Raw genomic sequence first — 21667 nt, forward strand, 5'->3', positions numbered from 1 at the left:
ACTCTACTAATCAGTGCATCAACAAAAGGTTGACCTGATCCAATCCAGATAAAAAGTTACACAAGGAGTTGCATGACTGCAAGCCAGAATCCTGAATTCTAGTCCTACCTCTGACAGTGACTCACTGTGGGTGTGGCCAAGTAAATCACTTCACCTGTTTCACGATCTGCTAAATGGGAATAATAATCCTTGCTCTTTCATCTCCCATGAGTGCTGTAAGGTTTAATTAGCTAATATGCTTGCACAGTGGTTTGAAGATGAACAGTACCCTACATTTTCTAAGTATTATTGTAGTTCTGTGTTAGTATGAACAAACTGAAGAAAGAAAACAATCCGAATTAACAAGCAGTAAATATGGTTATTTCTATACAGGAAAATTAACTAGCATTCTCTTGGCCATGAATGCAGTCCTAGTTCTGATAGAAAATCAGATCTACGATGGATTAGAGTTATGTTAAAAAATGTTAATTTGCAGTTTAGCCTCAGAAATCAAGAAATGCCAGTTACACTTTCAAACACAGTCTTAACTCTGCCTCTTCATATGTATGCATTATAACAGTCTTTCACTACATGACTCTGTACTATTCCTGAGCATCATACATTGTTTTCTATAACCTTAGATACGGTACACAATTGTAGTACACCTCTACCCCGATATAACGTGACCTGATATAACATGAATTTGGATATAACGCAGAAAAGCAGTGCTCTGGGGGGGTGGGAGGGGCTGTGCACTCCAGTGGATCAAACCAAGTTTAATATAATGTGGTTTCACCTACAACAGTAAGATTTTTTGGCTCCCAAGGACAGTGTTACATCGAGGTAGAGGTGTATCTTATAGAACTGTTTACTACTCTATGTATGTCAGACAGAATTCCTTTAGAAAGTACATAGAAAATGGCACTTATATGTTATGTATAATATTGAGTAACAGTAAAAAAATTGCTGGCATATGCTGGCCACATAAGTTCACAGCTAAGTCACCCAATAGGCAGTTCAGTGCCTCATCCCTGAGAAATGCACCGAAGGAAAGCTGAGCTGTTGCTGCAAAAAAGGAAAAAGGTGTAGTAGAACGGTCCTCAATTTTAAATGAAATACAAACCTTAGAAGGAACTTACCCTATAAAAGTCTAAATCAATAGAATATATTATTATGATAATGAAATTCAAATATATTACAATAAAAAATATTACACGGTGTGACGTTTATTAGGGCTTGTAGACAAAAATTGACATATTACTATATTGTATTATCTGAGGAACAACATCTGGGCATGTAATCAAAGCTCAGAGGCTCTAGTCCAACTGAACTGTGCTAAGAGTAGGAGCTGAGTGCAGAAAGGTAACTTTATGAGTACTGAGTTCATCCTCAGCAAAGTTTTCCAAGATCTGTTGTGTTGGCTTATCTGTCCATTATCTGCAACATTTCTGACAAATTTTCCCTCAGTATGGCCAACATTAGTACAAGCAAAATAATGCTTTTCCAAACCCAATTCTGTAAGAGTGGCAAGCTACCCTACATGTGCAATAATGTTTTTCCAAGTTTTGCCATAAACAGGGCAATTACTTTTATAAACTAAAAAGAACCAGCCCCCACGCCCCCATGATGAAATGTCAACAGCTTGAGCAAAATGTGCTTTCTAGGTCCAGATCCTACACTGAGAACTGTATGGACAAATCCCCTCTGACTGCACGGAGCCCAACTGAAGCCAGTGGGGCCCTCTGCAGATGCAGGTGTCTGCATACCTGGTTTTCGATGCAGGATCTGGGCCATAATTTGTAAATTTATTCAGCACATTTTTGCTTTTCCCCCCTGTTCATAGCTGTGCATGGGTAGATCATGGAACTGTCAAATTTATTCATTATTTGAAATTATTCACAAATTGCTTCACTGAATGATTCCTGATCTGCCTGTGCATGCAGCATTAGAAAACGAACAAGAAAGGATAAGATCATGCATACTTATATCTGCTTGTACATAACACCATACTGGCAAGATAATGGATAGTCGCACAGTCAGGCCCCCACCCAGCAAGATGCTCTGTGTGGCTGGAGCTACATGCATGTGGGGGTCTGCCTGCAGAGAGCAGCTTTCAGCATTGGTGCCCAATTACCCTGAAAATCAGAAATTCAGATATACAGTTGAGCTAATGCTTTTTTTGTGAGCCATCAACCTATCAGACTAACAACTTGACTGCCCCACAGTAACCAAGACATTTGACTTTGAACCTGTGGCCATATGTTGTTGATCCCTTTAAGCTGTAATTGATATTCATTCAAATAAATGTAATAACTACCAACATTATTCTGCTTCACACATCATTGGGGCTTTATTTTTCTCCTGTTCATTATTATGGCTACTGCAGTAGCATCAAGGGACCCCAAGCAGGGATCAGGGCCCCCTTGTACTAACAAAAATTATTAAATCTTGCTACAAACAGAGATTAATGACAAGGACCATGTCAGTCTTGGATGAGTTCACCTTCCTAAAGTCTTTGTGGATGTGACCATGCACAGTTTTTGCTAAACAGTATGTATTATTTCCTCCTTTTTGTGTCAGTAGTTGAGAATCACCCTCAGTCTCACAGCGTCTCATGCAGATTCCCAGTAAAAGCGCAACAGCAGGAGAGTTACCTATAAACATATAAACTGAAAGAAGAAAAATATTATATGTGGCTATTTGAGGGCTTTTCGAGTGTTCAATTTTTTTGACTGAAATATTCCTGGAAAAATCAGAATGTCTCCAAGTAGCCAATGTGATCATTAAAGAAATTAGATGAATTTGACCCACCACTTTAATTCCCAATATAGTTTTCTGTACTGTATATATCCTAGTATGTATAAAATACTGACATAGGCACCTCTGATCACTAGTGCATGTGATTTAGCCAATGGAGTAGGTTTCCATATAGTGTCTCCTTTACCTTGTATCTGTCCATTGGGTCTTCCTGCTGCAGCTGACTCTCTCGCATTGTCTGATACTCTCTCTCATATTTCTTCAGTTTCTTTGCGGGCACCTGTGGAATACAGTCAGACAAACATGCTCTTAGAGAATCACAGGAAAAGGCTTCCAGAAGTCTTTAAATGCAGACATGAAGTAGAGGAAGCTGAATAATGAATTCCTTATCCCACTGTCACCAGAAAGATGGTGTGAAAGCTGGGGGAAAAGTAACATTTTTGCACTCTACTTTTGTTGACAGTAAGAGGCGGCACACCAAACAGTTATTGATACAGCACATGCGGAGAGGATCCTTACTAAGCTTAATGGCATTTATTTTTAAATACTTCAAAAGGAAACCAGAATCCCAAAGTAGAAACATTTTGAATAAAATCAGGAGGAGGAGAACGGTATCAATATGGGAAATAAAGGAAGAATGGCGAGAAGAACATGACCAAGGTGGCTCTGCTCTCATTCACCTGCCCACACCAAATCTGGGCATCAGTGTCCTGGAGTTAAGTTGCTCACTTCCAGCCACAGCAGGGATACAGTGAGTCAGCTACACCGATGCAAATCACAAACCGATTTGGTAAACAACTGTGCAAACAGGTCAAGTCACAGACAGCTGGATTTACACGAAAACATCCATCTGTTTTTTTGCAAAAAAATCAGTCAAGATATAGAAAGAGCATCTGTATTCTTCTAAGGTGTAGAATGGAGATACTCAGCTTTACATTTATTTTTTAATTGGCTATAATGTGGCTGTGTGTATACTCCCATTACCTTCTCCCTTGACAAGACATTTAACAGCCCTCTAATGTCCCCATACAACCCAGAATAAGCAACAACAAAGCTGCTAGCTGTCTGGCATACATTGGCATCAAACAAGGACATCAGTAGAAGAATACGTCACAGTGATTTATAAAAATATACATGATTTTCCTTGATCTGTTCCTGTGATATTTCTGCCAGTCTTCTAGCCCCTGACCCCCTTGTTATTAAGCAACTAACTAAAATCAGGAGCATTTCATGCTAGTACAGAGCTTCATGTGACATCCACGTTGCAGCTACTGGTAGGACGGGCCTGCACCACAACCACCCTGTCATAGTGGTTGTTGGGAAGAGAAGGAGGCCATTCGGCCATGTGACCACTAGAGGGTACAGCATGTGTGTGCGCGCACACGCATGAAGGTGGGGCTTAATATAGTTTCTCTTTTCAATTTTCCATTTAGGGATTTTCTTCCCCTGCCATAGGAAAGGGCCGAGGTGATTCCCAAAGTCACAGCAGAAAGGGTCTGGAGAGTTACAGCTGGGAGATGTGGAAGCCAATCCTGCTTGCAAGGTGCAGTACACTGCCCCAGGGAGTTCTGTGCTAGACGCAGAGAGGGCTAATACAGCACAATGGAACAGTTGCAGCCTATTGTTGAATGTAAACCAACAACCCTAAAATAAAGACTTTGACGAGAATAAGGAGAACAGGGAAGAATACAAGCAATGCAATAATTCGGGAATGTTCATGAGAATTCTACTTGGATGCCTCTTAGGCCAGGTCTACACTGCGACTTTAAATCGGTTTAATGGCCGATATACCGATTTAACGCTGTACCCGTTCACATGACGTCGTCATTAATATCGAGTTAAACGGCTCCTTAAATCGATTTCGGAACTCCTCCCAGACGAGAGGAGTAGCGCTAAATTCGAAGTATAACTCGGATAGGTCGTAGTGCCAGAAATCGACATTATTGGCACTCCTAAGGTATCCCACAGTGCACCACTGACCGCTCTGTCCGCATCGAACTCGGATGTGTGAGTGCGTACAGCAGGAAAAGCCCCGAGACCTTTAGAATACATTTCCTGCTTTCACGTGTCCAGCTCTGATCAGCACGGGTGGCGATATGCAGTTCAAATGCAAAAGTCAGCTCCTGCATTGAACCTTACGGGAGATACTAGATTGATCGGCTGTATGGGAGACAAATCGTTTTATCAACCCGTAAGAACAGGAAATGCAAAGCGTTTAAAAATAAACTCCAGGATACACAGCATGCGTGACAACCGTAAGGGATAAGCCAGAGACTCAAACGGATGGTCCATGGAGGGAGCAAGGCGAAGGAGGTGGTTAGGAGGACTACCTACATTCTCCCAGCACTATGCATTCTTGGCTGAAGCGGCCCCAATGCTGTAGCTAATACACGGTGTCTGCATGGTTCACGGAACAGCTCGTCAGTCCCTCCCCTCCCCCGACGTGAAAAAAAAGTAAAAAATATTCCTGAGTACTGTAAATTCACCTCTGGTACTATGCTGCTGGGCAGAGCGATGCTGCATGCGGTGAAGGCAGATGTTTTCTGCCCCAATCACGCCACTGTGCTTCTCAAACCCGAAGTGGAACCTATGGGATAGCTGAGGAACAGCTACCCACAGTGCACCGCTCCTGAAATCGATGGTAGCTTTGGACCATGGACGCAAACAATCGATTTTGTGATCCCACTGTGGACGTGCTAAACCGATTTTATTAGATCTGTTTTGTAATATCGGATTAAGCTAATTCGAAATAATCGTGCAGTGTAGATGTACCCTTAAATAAATATCTTTGAAAAGTGCTAAGAGGGAGATGGTATTATTATTATTACCTGTAAACATATTTGAATGAAAATAATTTAATAGGAGATGCTCATTTATATGTCAATTGAGCCCATTAACTATATGAAAAGCAGGGCTTCCTGGGAAAGTACAGACCAGTTCATCTTTCCTACCATGCTGTGGCTGTTAAGGCTACCTTAACATTCAGCGCTAAATGTACACTTCAAAGTAAGATTTTAAGGAAATGAACCAATCCTACATAAACCCCAATCTATTCCCACCCTGCTGTGATTCCATGATGTTTACTTGATCTTGCTCAGAGAAATAGAGCGGGTTCCCAGAATGACGTGTCGCTAGGATACCTTCCAAGCTTATGTCTCTTGTGCTGTTGTGTGATGCTTTGCATCTACCAGCTATCGGCACAAAACAGAGAGAGAAAAAGAAGGGAACAAAGGCGGAGAAGCATGTACAGATATAAAAAGCATGAGTATTTATGAAGCAAAAGGAGAATTAGACTAAAAATTACTGCACCTTGAAGCGCTGTATTGCAAGGTAAACAATTCTTTTAGACAATGTTGAAAATTTTAGATCTGTATTGGAAATTTCCAGTCAATGACAGGACAAAGCCATCAGATCCCAAAGAAAGGGGCACAGTGAGGGAGAAAAATAGTAAATGAATTGTTGTACCAATCAATTTACCTGCTTCTTAATATTTTTAATTAATAGTGGATCAGATCTTTAAGGTGCACATGCAAAAGTGTGAGGGCTAAATCTCATTACACTCACAAGGTCTGGGTTTGCATATATGCATATATCTACAGTCATTCACTTACAAACCTCCGTAATGAGCACCCATTCTATATACATAGGGTGTATACAAATATATTAGATTGGCTAGACAGGAAGATAAGCAGAAGAAGCCAGAGAAGAATTGCATGGTCACCTGTACTCCTTACTTTCAGGTATTTGTGAGTTTAAGTCAAACCTTAATGACATCTGAATGTTTATTTTGTATTTAGTGTTTAACAGAACTACCAATTAAGCAGGCCCATCATCAATACTTCCTATATTATGCACACTTCTATTGCATCCACCACTGCAGTCCTCCTGGATGGTGAAAGGGACTTGCTAGAAGGCCGTGATGGTTAAAACATGCCCTCAGTGCAGACTTACCAGTTGCTCAGAGGTCCAAACATCTAAAAGAGCTGGGGGAGTTTCTGCACAGCTTACAAAGGAAGCATGAGGCCCAAATTCTTGTGTTTTATATCTTGATATCTAACTAGGTACTTATATGGCCACAATCACTATAGCATCCAAGTGCCTCACAAACATTAATCACTTCTCCACCTCACAGGCGTATAGCTTATTACCCCATGTTACAGATGGGAACTGAAGTACAAAAAAGCCTAAGTCACACAAGAAGTTTGAGGTAGAGCTGAGAATTGAACCCAGGTCCCCTGAGTCCCAGTTCAATGCAAGACCAACCTTATTCTCTTCTTTGTAATACAAGACAACCAGGCAGAAGAAAGGCAGTAAAAAGATATGGGCTGGGTAAGCAATAACCTATACTAGGATATTTGAAGGAGGGCTGAGAGACATTGCTGTGCAACACACAACTACAGAGAGCACTGTGTCGAGCTTTATGGCATCATTTTAGAGTTCTGTAAGTGAAATGGATGAGGACTAGTTCTCCTTATTGGGACTGTGTTAGAGCCATTAACAGGAACCTAAACAGTCAGTTTAATATGCAGCCAGTAGTATGCAGCACTCCTTGTTAAATTTTTAAAACATACTGGGCCACCTGCTGGGAGCAGCCTTACTTGTTTGGTTTAGCTTATTGTTGTGAGCTGGCTGAAACCTTGTTATGGGATGCTAAAACCACATTGAGATTGAGAGGTGTGAACACACCCTTCAACTAACATGAGGCTAAGACCCTACCTAGGACAAAAGTAAAATACCCCTGAGCCAATGGTTCATCAGGCTGACATGGTTAAGACATGTCAGTTTCATAGCCAATGGTACACAGGGAAGCGATGTGGCCAGCATCATGTCCACCTGCCATAGTCAGCCCTAACCTGAAGAAGCAGGTACCATTTTGCAGCTGGGTAAACTGGAAGTAACCTTTCAGCATGAGATTGAGCAAGACTCAAACCCACTGTACCTGTGAATCCACCGAAGTTTTTGCTGAGTATTGTTTTAGGTAGGTGTGTGTGCAGAAAAACAGAACACTGGAACTGAGAACAAACAGAATATAGAGAAAACCAAAAACAAACAGAGTCAAGCAGTAACCTGTGGGCATAGTGTGACTCTGGGAAAAGCTAGAGAAAGAAACTCTCATTCTGTTGGCTGGAGAGGCTCGAGGGCTGTAAGTTAAGAAACTGCTCCTTTTTGTTCTTGATTACTCCTGCATTTGTAGAAGCAAGACTCCATACATTCCTTGTGTGACATAATGTACCTCAAAATAGCATCCTGTAACCCCCACATTCACCACTTGTAGATGGCATCAGAGAGGTAGCCGTGTTAGTCTGGATCTGTAAAAGCAACAGAGAATCCTGTGGCACCTTATAGACTTAACAGACGTTTTGGAGCGTGAGCTTTCGTGAGTGAATACCCACTTCGTCAGACGCAGTGGGTATTCACCCACGAAAGCTCACGCTCCAAAACGTCTGTTAGTCTATAAGGTGCCACAGGATTCTCTGCTGCTTTTACACTTGTAGATGGTTATGATATTTATACAAAGAACGCTTTCTAAGGTATCCTATGAAAAGTCATGATTTGGTGAAACTCATTCTGTCAAAATACGTATATCATCATTGTATACGGAGTTATGAGATTTTGCTATTTTTCCACTTATGCCACATTCCTGTCATCACTGGAAAAGAATACCCAAAAACAGTGAAATACTGTTCTGGCAATTTGAGAAAAAGCTTCCACTAGGAAAACATTCCACTCCAGAACAATAATCCCATATATTATAAACTTTACATATGCATAACAACTGACATGTAGTCTCTACTACTATCCAGTAGTAGTATTCTCCAAGGAGTCTGACAAATTATTATAGCTCTTTCTTTTCCTGGATCCATGCTGTTTTGCACTTTAACTCCCTGATACAGTTTGCCCAACACATGATCCCAAACTGTGATCTATTAGTTTACAAACATCTGACATATCTCTAGGCCAGGGGTTCTCAAACTGAGGGTCGGGACTCCTCAGGGGGTCACAAGGTTATTACATGAGGGGTTGCGAGCTGTCACCCTCCACCCCAAACCCTGCTTTGCCTCCAGCATTTATAATGGTGCTAAATATATAAAGTGTTTTAATGCATAAGAGGGGTCGCAATCAGAGGCTTGCTGTGTGAAAGGAGTCACCAGTACAAAAGCCTGAGAACCCCTGCTCTAGGCCCTTTCATAAATAATTGCATTATGTTAGCCATGTTTCACTCTTCATGAATTGTGGCTGAACTGAGTATGCTTATAAAAGTGTCCATGAAAGCTTCTGAAATATTGATTTCTTCTTTCTTTAACACCTTGAAGCGTATGCTGGCTGGATGGCACTGTATCAAATTTAGGATTTATAAACCTTGCTTAACCATGTATCTCAATATCTCATATTCCATTCCTGTGCATTTGATTTTTATTTTATTGTATTGTATTCTTCACAACCAGAGACACACACAGAGCCAATCATGCAGTAGATCTCAATAAAACTCAAACACAAGGAACTCAACAAACAAAACTTCCCTCTGAAGAAGTACAAGACTCTCATTCGGGCAAAAACAATGCCATTATCAAGTCAAGTGAACATTCAATGACCATTACAATGCGCTGTCAGATGGCAGGTGAGGAAAAATAATACAATGCATCTTTAGCTTGTTCTCCAGGTTTACAGAAACAAAAAGATCTACAACTGCTATAAGGTCACTCTCTTTGAGCAGGAGTCTCAGGCACGGCAGCACACTGCTCTCTATGAGCTATGGGTGGCCAGGACAAGAAGGGATCAGTGTCCACTCAACTTCTAGAGAGTTTTCATTCATCCAACAATAGTTTTAGTAATTTATGGACAATCCAGACCGACCCTGCTGAATTAATGAATTCCACATCTACACCCCCTTTTCTCCAAGGATCTCAGAATGCTTTACAAACAGTCCTTAGGCCTCAGTTCCATGTGGGTTTGTCATGCTCATTTTATAGATAGGGAAACTAAGGCAAAAAGATGCTGTGTGACCTGCCATGGCTTCAAAGTGAGCAAGTGGCTGAGCCAGAGAGAGAATTCCCAATTCCTAAGCTGCAGCTCTAACCACTGGACCTCGTTAAGAAGAGTATTTTCATTCTTTACCTGTTGTTTATTAGTGGTCTTCCTTTAACTATAGACCCACCTTTCTATATACTGCTTCATATACACTAATAACTGAATAGCTAACTCAATTTGCTAACTTCTATATTCCGTTAGATTTATTTCTGCACTCTTCTACCGCTCTCTCTGGTTTCTATACGGAAAATAAACCAAACATTTAATATTTTCCTCTCCCTTTCTTTGAAGTAGGCGATTAAAGTTTTCGGCTCCACTTGTTTGTCTTTTCCTTGGTATTAGGGTTGTCAAATGTCTAATCATACAAACATAAACTCCTTGCCCCGCCCCTTCCCTGAAGCCCCACCCCACCACTTCATCCCCCCTCCCTCTGTTGCTTGCTCTCTCTCACCCTTGTTCACTTTTACGAGGTTAGGGCACGGAGTTGGGGTACGGACTGTAGGCTGGGGCCAAGGAGTTTGGAGTGTGGGAGGGGGCTCTGGGCTGAGCCTGGGGCAGGGGGTTGGGGTACCAGAAAGGGTGAGGGATACAAGCTCTGAGAAGGAGCTTGGGTGCTGGAGGGAGCTCAGGGCTGGGGATTAGGGTGTGGGAGAGGGTGATGGGTGCAAGCTCTGCGAGGGAGTGTGGATGTACGAGGGGGCTCAGGGCTGGGGCAAGAGGTTGGTGCAGGAGGGGTGCGGGCTCTGGGAAGTAGTTTGGGTGCTTACCTCAGGTGGCTCCCGGGTGACAGGGCAACAGGGCTAAGGCAGGCTCCCTGCCTGCCCTGGCCCCATGCTGCTCCTGGAAGCAGCCAGCACGTCCCTGTGGCCCCTGGAGGGGAGCCAGGCAGCCCCTGCAGCTCCCATTGGCCACAGTTCCTGGCCAATGGAAGCTATGAAGTCAGCACTCTGAGCAGCATGCGGAGATACCCTGCCCCTCCCACCTCCAGGGGCCGCAGGGACGTACTGGCTGCTTCCGGAAGGGGCGCGGGACCAGGACAGGCAGGGAGCCTGCCTTAGCCCCGCTGCGCTGCCTGACTTTTAGCAGCCTAAAATCTCTCAGTTTGGCTTCGGTAGCCTCTGGGAGATACAGTTCAATTCCGGGAGACTCCCAGTGAAATTGTGAGGGTTGGCAACCCTACTTGGTATTTCAAGATTAGGGGGGGAAATTCAATTACTTCAAAGTCAAGATGCCACCACAATCTAATGATTTTTTAGATGAATGAATGCTTAACTTTCTCTACATATACAGTCTAACAATACCTAATAGTAAATGTTTGGCTTATTGAAGTATGTCAGCTGAGGACCAGGTTTAGACTAAATTCCTAACCAATACTCAGAATACAGAGTAGTGAAAATGAATTAAGATCATATGTAGTGTTTTGGTTTGTATTACAAGTTATTGTACCAGTTTCTTCCAGTTAATATCCTGTATTAAAAAGAATGTATTCAGCTAAACTAGGGCCAAGGAAGGATAATACAGCTCCATTCAAACAGCTGATTAAGCTTATTTAACGCTTGAATGTAATAGTCAAATTTACAATAAAACTGTCTTAAAGCTTCACTGCATTGTGTAATCATTGATGCAGATCACTGAATTGTCCTTTCAATAACAATACGATTTCTAAGAGGGCTCTAACAGTACCTTGAGATATTTGTCATAGTGGATTAGATTCAAAATAAGATAAGTATTCTGTCCACACCAAAAAAAAAAAATTAAAAAAAGAAAAAGAAGCCACAGTGGGTTTTTGGCAGAACACAGTAGACTCCATTCTCCCTTCTTGTAATCTACAGGAAATCTAATCCAGAGGACTAATATACCAGACATGATACCATGCAAGGCAATCCAAAGAATTTAATTCTCCAGAGAGATTCAATTTAATCACATGCATAAAGTCCCCATGGGAGAAAAAGGGCACATTTTGAACTGGCAACATTTAATTTTTACTGGGTAAAGTTAAGGTTTATAGTGAAAAACTTCTGACTCACTGTTAAAGAAGAAATATGGAGATCATAACAAGTAGCCTGTGCACATGGAAAATTCACATTTTAGAACAACCACAACTGGGACAGAGGTAGAGGAATTTCGCATTTCTCCTTTTGTCACTGTCTTGAGAACAGCTCACTGGTGCCTCAGAGACCATGCTGCTTTATAGTAGTCTTGAGATCAAACTACAGACGAATGCTTCCCTCTACCAAGCGCCCTGAAACATGCATTTTAAAAATTCCAACATTGGATGCGAACAACCTAACTATTGGCTAGTCTCCTACCTCTCTTTCTCAGGCAAGATTATCAAGAAGGTGCCAGAGAGCAGTTTTCAACAGAACCTCACCTTCAGCAATATGCTTCACAGTCTGGCTTCAGGCCAGGTCATAGCACAAAAAAAGACAGTTACCTTTTCTGCAACTGGTGTTCTTTGAGATGTGTAGTTCATGTCCATCCCATATTAGGTGTGTGTGTTTGCTACATGCACTGGTGCTGGAAGTTTTTCCCTCAGCAGTATCCATAGGGAACTGGCTCTGGCACCCTCTGGAGTGGCACCTACATGGTGCGATATAAGGGGTGCCAGCTCCCCCCACCCTCAGTTCCTTCTTGCCAGAAACTCCGACAGTAGGGAAGGAGGGTGGATTGTGGAATGGACATGAGCAACACATCTCGAAGAACACCAGTTACGGAAAAGGTAACTGTCTTTTCTTCTTTGAGTGCTTGCTCATGTCCATTCCATATTAGGTGACTCCAAAGCAGTACCCCTGGAGGTGGGTACGAGTTCACAGACGTCTAGATTGCAACACAGCTCTGCTGAACCCAGCATCATCTCTGGCCTGCTGAATGATGGCATAATGAGCGGTAAACCTGTGAACAGAGGACCACATTGTGGCTCTGCAGATGTCCTGGATAGGGATGTGCACCAGGAAGGCCATGAAAGATGCCTGTGCTCATGTCAAGTGGGATCTGACAATCAGCGGTAGCGGTGGAACCCCTGTCAGGTTGAAACAGGTCCGTATGCACGAGGTAATCCAATTAGAAATCATCTTTGAGGACACTGGGTAACCTTTCATCCTATCTGCTGTAGCGATGAAGACTTGATTTGATTTTTTAAAAGGTCTGATACAACGCCAAGGCCCTCCGCATGGCTCATATATGTTGCTGGGGGAACACTGCGCACAGAGGCTGTGGTGCTCGGTGCAGAGTCGGTCCTCTGCTCCGATGCCGGAGTGCCAACTCCATTAGGAGCACTCTTACATGGATATTGCACTCCTTCTTCGTCCTAGGTTTGAAGGACGTGCAGATATGGCACTTGTCACTTATGTGCCCTTCGTGTAAGCACTTTAGACAGCTGGTATGAGGATGGCTCATGGGCATAGGCTGTTTGCAGTGATCACAGGGCTTAAAGCTTGGGGACTGGGGCATGCTCCGACCTCAAGCTGGGTCCTGTTCAGGACTAACAAAGAATTTGAGAATACTATTAAGGGTAACTAAGAAAACTACTAACTATGTATAACTATCTTACAGGATTTCAAAGTTTGCAAGATCAGAAATGGAATCAATGCCAGCCGAAACAGCAGACGTTCCAGCACTGTCAATGGCGGCACGAAGGAACTGAGGGTATGGGGAGCTGGTGGCACCCCTTATACCGCATGATGTGGACACCACTCCAGAGGACACCAGAGCCAGTCCCTTACGGATACTGCTGAGGGGAAAACTTCCGGCACCGGTGCATGTGGCAAGCACACACACCTAATATGGAGTGGACATGAGCATGCACTTGAAGAAGAACAGTGCTTGTTGCTCTGTTTAACAACCTCCACATAGTGAAGGATAGAGGTGAATCAATTATGCTGATACTCTAATCTAGTCTATTCAGATTCTTGCATGGCATGCATCACTATGGAATCCGAGTGCCTTATGCTATTCTACCTTCTACACTATCAGCAGGGGGACATTCCGTTAAAGCTTCCTGGCGAGATAGGTTCTGCTGCATAAGCCCAACTGTTTTGTGTAAACCTATATGAAAAGGCTCCTTCACATGTAGAATGAAGCTCCATTTAGTATTCCAGAAAGGAGGAGTTTACACAGACTCTCCTTTTATAGCAGCAACGCAGTCTTAGCAATCACACCTACCAATATTCTTTCATTTCAGCGAGAGAACTTTTTTAAAAAAATGTTTAACAAATCACCTTATTTTTCATGTTGTATGCATAGATTTCATGAATAAGGAATCTGCAGACGAACCACCCCATTCAAATCCTAACTGGAAGCCAAGGAAAACTGGTTGGGCTGAAGTTTGGGTCAGTTTTTATTTTATGCTAACAACAGGATCATCAATTCATTATCTAAATGCATAGTTTCTAATTAGACTAGAAAGAGGAACTCATGGAATTCCAGAGAGACATTTTGAAAATATTCTACTGTACAGTGATGAGTTATCCTGATTCCAGATGGCAGTCTCCAGAGCCAGTGGCATAAGATGCTTTGGACACTTCTAATGTTGGGGGTAATCCTTACAAAACATTTCCATATACCTAAAGCCAGCGGTCAATGGCATGTGCATTTCTATAGCCCTTTCAGCTAAGGATTTTATTAACTAGGCCTCAGAGTGCCCATGTGAGATAGTTAAGTAGCAGGCGAAAAGAATATTTTTATTATCTATCATTTAAGGAAGTCCAGGACCAACATTCCAAACAAGGTTCCTTTCTCCAAGATCGTATAATCTAAGTAAGTTTATCCTGGGGAACATGACGTAAAATCAGATAATTAGGGGAAATGTCACTTTGTTTAGGCACTGGGGACAGGATCTTGTTCAGGATAACAGAGTTGTGGATAACTGCGGTTGCACCATCATCAGTTTTGTCCATTGGTTCATATCAATCCACTGCCACGTTTTAATTTTTGTAAATGTCATGTTTACATATATTTGAATTGTTGCTGTTGCTCCTGTTTATCTTATGTGATTGTAGCATCACATTTAGGCCTTGACTACACTGGTGCTTTACAGTGCTGCAACTTTCTCGCTCAGGGATGTGAAAAAAACACCCCCCTGAGCACTGCAAGATACAGCACTGCAAAGCGCCAGTGTAAACACTGCCGCAGTGCTGGGAGCGCGGCTCCCAGCGCTGCAAGCTAATCCCCATGAGGATGTGGAGTACGTGCAGCACTGAGAGACCTCTCTCCCAGCGCTAGCGCTGCGACCACACTCACACTTCAAAGCGCTGCCGCGGCAGCGCTCCCACAGCAGTGCTTTGAAGTTTCGAGTGTAGCCATACCCTTAAACTCAGTATGAGGAATGTCTCTCTTTTAAAGTTTAGACCTTGTCTACACTAGTGAGCTTATGGTGGCACAGCTGTACCGATGCAGCTTGTGTAGCCGCTCTATGCTGATGAGAGAGAGCTCTCCTATCAACATAATTAAACCACTTCCAATGAGCGGCAGTAGCTGTGTGGGCAGGAAAGCATCTCCTATCATCATAATACTGCCGACACCGGCACTTCTGACTCAATTTCTCCCCAGGCCCAAGTCAATGAAAAGTCTTAGGGAATGTTACGCAGGAGGTGTGATTGCTCCCTGCGCAAGTTCACAAGGCTCTCAAAGGAGTGGAATTGCTGGGGTTCTGCTACACTCTGCATGGGGAGCAAAAACACAGAAACACTGCAGAGGGAGGCTGTCACACTGTATGCCACAGAGCACTGCTGTATGGTAGCTCTACCTATGGTAATGCAGGGGTCGGTGAGGGGAGTTGTCAGTAGATCCCACCAACATTGCAGGTCCACTGGCCAAATATCAAATACAAAAGGCATGTTACATTGTAGGCTGCAGCCACTACTCCAACTTGGAGACTGCCATAGTGGCCATATTGTGGTAACCCTATTACTCAGTACCTGGACTCCAAGCTGGTTTACGCAGGCTCTGCATGGGACTCAGAATTTGGCTCTAAACTAAAGAAATGGGTTCCAGTAAAAGGATCACTCAGGGCTAACTAGAGAACAGCCCTGCTGGCTCTGCTGACAGACCTGTCAATTCTTCAGAAGGAAAGGAGGAGGGCAATATATACCGTCCAAAGGAGCTGAGGCTTTCTGCTCCCAGCTTCCCCTGTTCCACTCACCTTTCTGCTAGTCACTGCAATGAGAAGGAGGGCAGCTGGGGGCTAGGAGAGGACGGCAGAACTGTGTCCAGTACACAGGGAGGAGGAAGCAGTGTTGTAACACGTGAGTTAAATACAGTGCTGAACCCAGGGGAAGGAGACAGTCCCAAGGACCTCTAACTTACAACAGCTTCCCAAAGAATAGCCAGAGTTCTCCAGCCATCTCCTTTCCTCTCCAGACCGACAGACACACCCCATGCTGGGAGCTGCACAGGGCCAGCCCCAGTCTGCACAGTAAACATCCCTGTGCTAGGTATTCCTAGATAACCGGTTAAACTGGCTTTCCAATCCCCTTCACAACAGCTCAGACTCCTTGAAGGGACTGCAGGGGAGTGTAAAACTGAGGCCAGCGGTGTTGCAGCTAGCATACGTGATAGGTGCCTGTTAATTTCTCAGAGCACCAGGGCAGAAGCACTGGTTGGAAAAGAAAAAGTTGATTTTGCAATTGGTAGTCAGAGCAAACACAGAAAAGAGCAAGAATGCTAGAAAATTAGGAAAACACCCTTCACAATGTTTTTGAATCATGCTAGGAAGGGAAAAAAATCCCTGAAGCCAAGAGACCACAACTAAACTGAGTGAGGGTTAACTTCCCAACCTCTTACTTCCAGTATGTGAAAAGCAATGCAAATTAATTTTATCATCTTACAACTTGTGGGCAAGTGTGTATGCAGCCACTATCCTATTAACAATGGGCCCTTAACCAGGTTTGGTGACATCTAGATTGCAAAAGCTGTAAACACTCCACATTAAACATATTTAGCACAGCCAACAGCTTTCAGCTAACAAGCAATCATCTTATGAAACCTGCAATTAGACTGGTGAAAACCATCTGCCCAGCAGACTGGATAAGCAGATGTCTTTGAATGATACAAGCCATAATACATGGCTTGTTGTCTACAGATGGTACAGAAAAGGCTATTGAAAACCGTAGTTCTTGACATGAGGGAGATTTAGTGGTTACGGCATTAACCTAGGACTTGGGAAAACCAGGTTCAAGTCCTTGCTACACCAGACTTCTTATGTGACCTTGGGCAAGTCACTTAGTCTCTCTGTACCTCAGCTCCCCCTCTGTAACATGGCAGTAATATCACTTCCCTGCCTCACAGTGGGGATATAAGCACACAAACATTAAAGACCAGGAGGTGCTCAGATATTCCGGTAAAGGAGGCTATAAGCACCACAGATGGACAGACAATTTGTGAATCGAGTGCCTGGGTTTGTGGATAGCAGGTGCCAGAGGAGAATTCACAGTGATGTTCTCTATGGAAGATACCAGCTGTATCCCTTCCTGCATCTTCTGGCTAGGGGAGCAGAGCAAATAGATACAGACTGGATCAATGATGTGCAATGAATGAGGCACGAGAGCACAAATTGAAGAGCAAGGATAAAAAAAACCTGAAGCACTGTTCAACCTCCATACTGATTAGCAACGTGATAAAACTTTTTGCAATAAATGGATTCAGAATGAGTGAAAACGGTATTATAAAACTGAGGGCTAAATGAGAACGTTATTTTTAACTCAGATTTTCACCTTGATAGGTGAGCGTTTACATTTTGTTCCATCCACCAGTTAGGGAGAAGTCAGGCTTCTATAAAAAGTTTTATTGCTGGAAACTGGTTTCAGATAAGCTTGTTTTTGTCATCCTAGCTAATTCATTTTCTTATGAAAATCCCTTCAAAGATGGGGGGTTTTAGCTAACAAATAGAGAAGTGAAGCTTGCATTTGTTTTTGTCTTATTTATGCAAAACATACTTAGTGCTTACAGCAGTGAAGCATGTTTCATCTTCCAAGCATCCTGTAACACACAGAAAGGGGATTTCAGTTTGAGAGACATATGCTGGAGGTCTCATGTAGCCATCAGTGAAACACCATTAGCGCTTCTAAAAATTATGGATGATAATTTTCTAACATAAAAGGCATAGCACCCAACACAAAGTACTATTTTGGACTTCATTATGATACATAAGGATTAATTCATCACTGGACTGGAAGTTGGTGGTTGCCTAGGAACCAGGGATCATGACCTGATTACATTCAATATGGGCAAACAGAGGACAGTTCCAACTAGTAATATACTCACACACTCTCTCTCTCTCTCTCTCACTTGGGTACTTCAAAAGGGCTAATTTCCCAAAGTTGAGGAAAATTATGAGTGAAATTGAGTGGGAGGAAATTGTAGACAGAAAAAAGTGAATGAAAACTGGAAGTTCTTTAAGAAGAGTTTATTAGATGGCCAAAAAGCCACAAATCCAGAACCAAGAAAGAGGACAGCGTTGGCTAAACGCCTATCCTGGTTAGTGGTGAAGTGAAGACAGCATTAAGAAATAATATATATATATAACAAAAGGAAAAAAGGGGAAATAGATGGCAATCAATAATAAATTGGAAGTTATTAAGTGTAGAAAATTGATAACGGAAGCTAACAATATCAAGGAAAAATCCAGACGGGCAAAGCTAAGGACAATAAGAAGGATTTTTTAAAGTTTATTAGGAACAAAAGAATTCTTAGCAACAGCATAGGCCCTGCACTTGATGGAGATGGTAACATTTTTATTAATGACATAAAAAAGCCAGAAATATTCAGTAAATATTTATGTTCTGTATTTGGAAATAAGTAGGATGATGTACTCATATCACATGAGAATGATGAAGTACTTTCCAGTCCACTAGTAATTAAAGAGTTCAACAATATCTACAAAGGGATAAACATTTTTAAATCAGAAGGCCCAGATAACTTGAACCAAGAGTCCTAAAAGACTTGGCTGAGGAGATCCGTCCCACTGGTGTTCATTTTTAATAAATCTTGGACATTCCAGAGGACTAGAAGAGTACTAATCTTGTGCCAAGATTCATAAAGGGCAAGTGGGATGACCCAGGTAACTATAGGAAAGATAGCCAGATATCAATCCTTGGCAAAATAATGCAAAATCTGACATAGGGTTCAACGGATAAAAAATTAAAAGGACAGGAATATAATTAATGGCAGCCAATGCAATATTATGGAAAATAGGTCTCGTCAAACAAACCTGATTTCATTCTTCAAGGAGGTTACAATTTTTGGTTGATATATATATTTTGATTTTGTACCACATTACTTTTTGATTAAAATTAGCACTATACAATATCAATAAAGCATAAGATACACTGATTAAGAACTGGCTAACTGACAAACCTAAAAAAGGAGTTGTTGATCAGTGAGTTGGGATGTCTAGTGGGGTTCTGCCAGGATCGATACTAAACCTGATACTATTTAATATTTTCATCAACGATCTGGGAGTAAATATAAAATCACTGCTGACAAAATTTGCAGATGACACAAAAATTGATGGAAAGGTAAATAATGATGACGATAGGGCAGGCATACAGAGTGACCTGGACTACTTGGTAAGCTGGGCCAATTTAAACAAAATGCATTTTAATACTGCCAAATGCAAAGATATACCTCTGGGAACAAGGAATGCAGGCTGGCCACACCGACAGAGCACACCGACAGAGCAGGGGATTGTATTCTGGAAAGCTGTGACTCTGAAAAGGATTTAGAGGTCATAGTGGACAAGAAACTCAGCATGAGCTCCCAGTGTGATGCTGTGGCAAAAAGGGCTAATGCAATCCCTGAATGTATAAACAAGGGAGTAGGAAGATGAATTTACCTCTGTAAACCGGTTATTTCACTATAGAGCATTTAAAAGAAACATCAGAATCAGCAAGCTAATGTGCTTATCCATAGATACTGGAGGCAGTGGTATATATCAGGGCAGGAGGGAATGGGGTAAGTTACTGCTGTGATGGGGAATGAGGAAGTCAAGTTCCTTCCTGTAAATTTCAGGATACTTCCAGTGAGGAAGAAGGCAAAGGGAGATGCATTTCTACTCCACTGACAAAAGGCTCAACTTCTTGGGTGCCCAAAAGTTAAGTAGAAGCCTTTGCTTTTCCAAGTACTAAAAGTCCCAACTGTCCCGCACCCAGCTGACAAAAGCAATTGCTTCACCTCTGACAGCTTGTACAGTGTTTTAAGAAAACATAATAGCAAAAATCTGCTTTAAACATTAGAAATTTGGGGCAGCATAAAATAAATCAAATTTTATGTAAAAAAAAATAAAGAATACTGTACTGATTATTCCCTTCCATATTTAATTCAGTAGGTTTTTTTTCATTTACTTAAATATGCCTCAGAATTTCCACCCCGCTACAGAATTCAGCCTCTCAGAGCCATAAAACATAAGGCCAGAGAGAATCGAGGTCCACTTTACCACAGAGTTCACAGGTAAGTCAGTGGTGAAAGCAAAATATACACTGGCAACTGTCACACTATTTACTACCTACATGTACGTGAGTATTATGGAAAACATATGCTTATCCACTTTTTCCCAGATCCAGGACTGGCATTAAATATACATGCATATGCAAACATTTCTGAAAATTTTACTAGACAGGTGTCTGCATCACAATTATTTCTTTGTTGTCAGTCCCAGGAGAGAGGCCAAGAACTGAATGGTTGCTGGAGAATTAACTCCCCCTTTGGCCCTTAGAGATCTTCATATTAGGGTTGAGACACTGACAGTGCCATGGGATGATCTGCACTGCCACCGTGTATGCTATACCAGTTTCTCTAGATAAATGGAAATCAGAAAAGAATCTAAATATGATTAATTTGAGAGGGGAAAGGAATTGTGTTTAGACTGTTTAATCCCAGAGGCTCTCAGTACAGTACCTTTCATGAGAAACAGTCACTCAATTAAAAAAAAAATAGCCAAAGAATTCGTAATAGAAAATATTTTCACTTTCAAAGAATCTGAAATAAAAAGGTAAGCTACTGAACAACGAAATAAGCTGAAGTCTTTCTATAGCATCCAGTGACTTTGGCCCCAATCCTTTAATTAGCTCCATACAGGCACACCCCTACACGCAGAGAACCCCACTGAAGTCAATGGGTTTGTGGGTGGTAGAGTTCATTATAGGCTTGAGGCCTCTGTACATAACAAAGGACCTAAATTTCACAGGTTCTCTCTGTGCAGTTGACGTTCTTTGTGATGCTGCTAAGGGAAAAGTGTTGTGTCATCATGGTTATGGTTAAGAACACTGGCATCACAATGAACATAAAATAGTGTATGTAAATACAACATTAGCACCTTACTCAAACCAAATAATCTAACCAGCCTCCAGTGGATAAGTTAATTATTCCCCTGAAACCTAGCCAACAAATAAATACAAGGCCTCCATTGTCACAGGTGGATTCAGAGGGTGCAAGTAACCTGTGAATATATTTGTGAATGTTTAACAGAATCTCTCAGATGAAGTATCTATCTCACACATCACTGTGGCCTCTCCAGGAGTAGATAATTGAGAAAGAACAAATAAAGAACAAAGAAAACATGAGGCCTATGTTTGCTTCTTTTAGGCTTTGTCTACATTGGGGTATTTAAAGCCAGGTCTACACAGTTTTTGGACCAGTGTAACTATTACAGTCTTTTCATACAGGATTTATACCAGTACCGTATAACTGTGTCCACACTAGGGGGACTGTACCACTTTAACTTAAAGGAGTGCAATTTTTCTGTGCAAAGGAAATTAAAACCAATAGTAAAAGGTTCTACAGCCACATAAATAAGAAGAAAACAAAGAAAGAAGTGGGGCCGCTGTACACTGAGGATGGAATGGAGGTTAAGGATAACCTAGGCATGGCCCAATATCTAAATAAGTACTTTGCCTCAGTCTTTAATAAG

At 42.1% G+C, this 21667-nt stretch overlaps 1 protein-coding gene across 3 annotated transcripts in view; it reads right to left on the reverse strand.

Annotated features, from left to right (window-relative positions):
- Positions 1–21667, reverse strand: part of RABGAP1L (RAB GTPase activating protein 1 like) — a 570182-nt gene that overhangs the window by 17667 nt on the left and 530848 nt on the right. For 2 of the 3 annotated variants that reach the window (XM_075067924.1, XM_075067925.1), the window contains exons 20-21: positions 2924–3016; positions 2548–2648 (exon numbers count right to left, since the gene is read on the reverse strand). In XM_075067924.1, the coding sequence (XP_074924025.1) occupies positions 2634–2648; positions 2924–3016 (108 nt within the window). In that variant the 3' untranslated portion in view covers positions 2548–2633. Of the gene's footprint in view, positions 1–2547; positions 2649–2923; positions 3017–21667 lie in introns of those variants that run through there. The other variant, XM_075067923.1, reaches the window with a different exon arrangement.

This window comes from Chelonoidis abingdonii, chromosome 7 (genome assembly GCF_003597395.2).
Source record: "Chelonoidis abingdonii isolate Lonesome George chromosome 7, CheloAbing_2.0, whole genome shotgun sequence".
NCBI lineage: Eukaryota > Metazoa > Chordata > Testudines > Testudinidae > Chelonoidis > Chelonoidis abingdonii.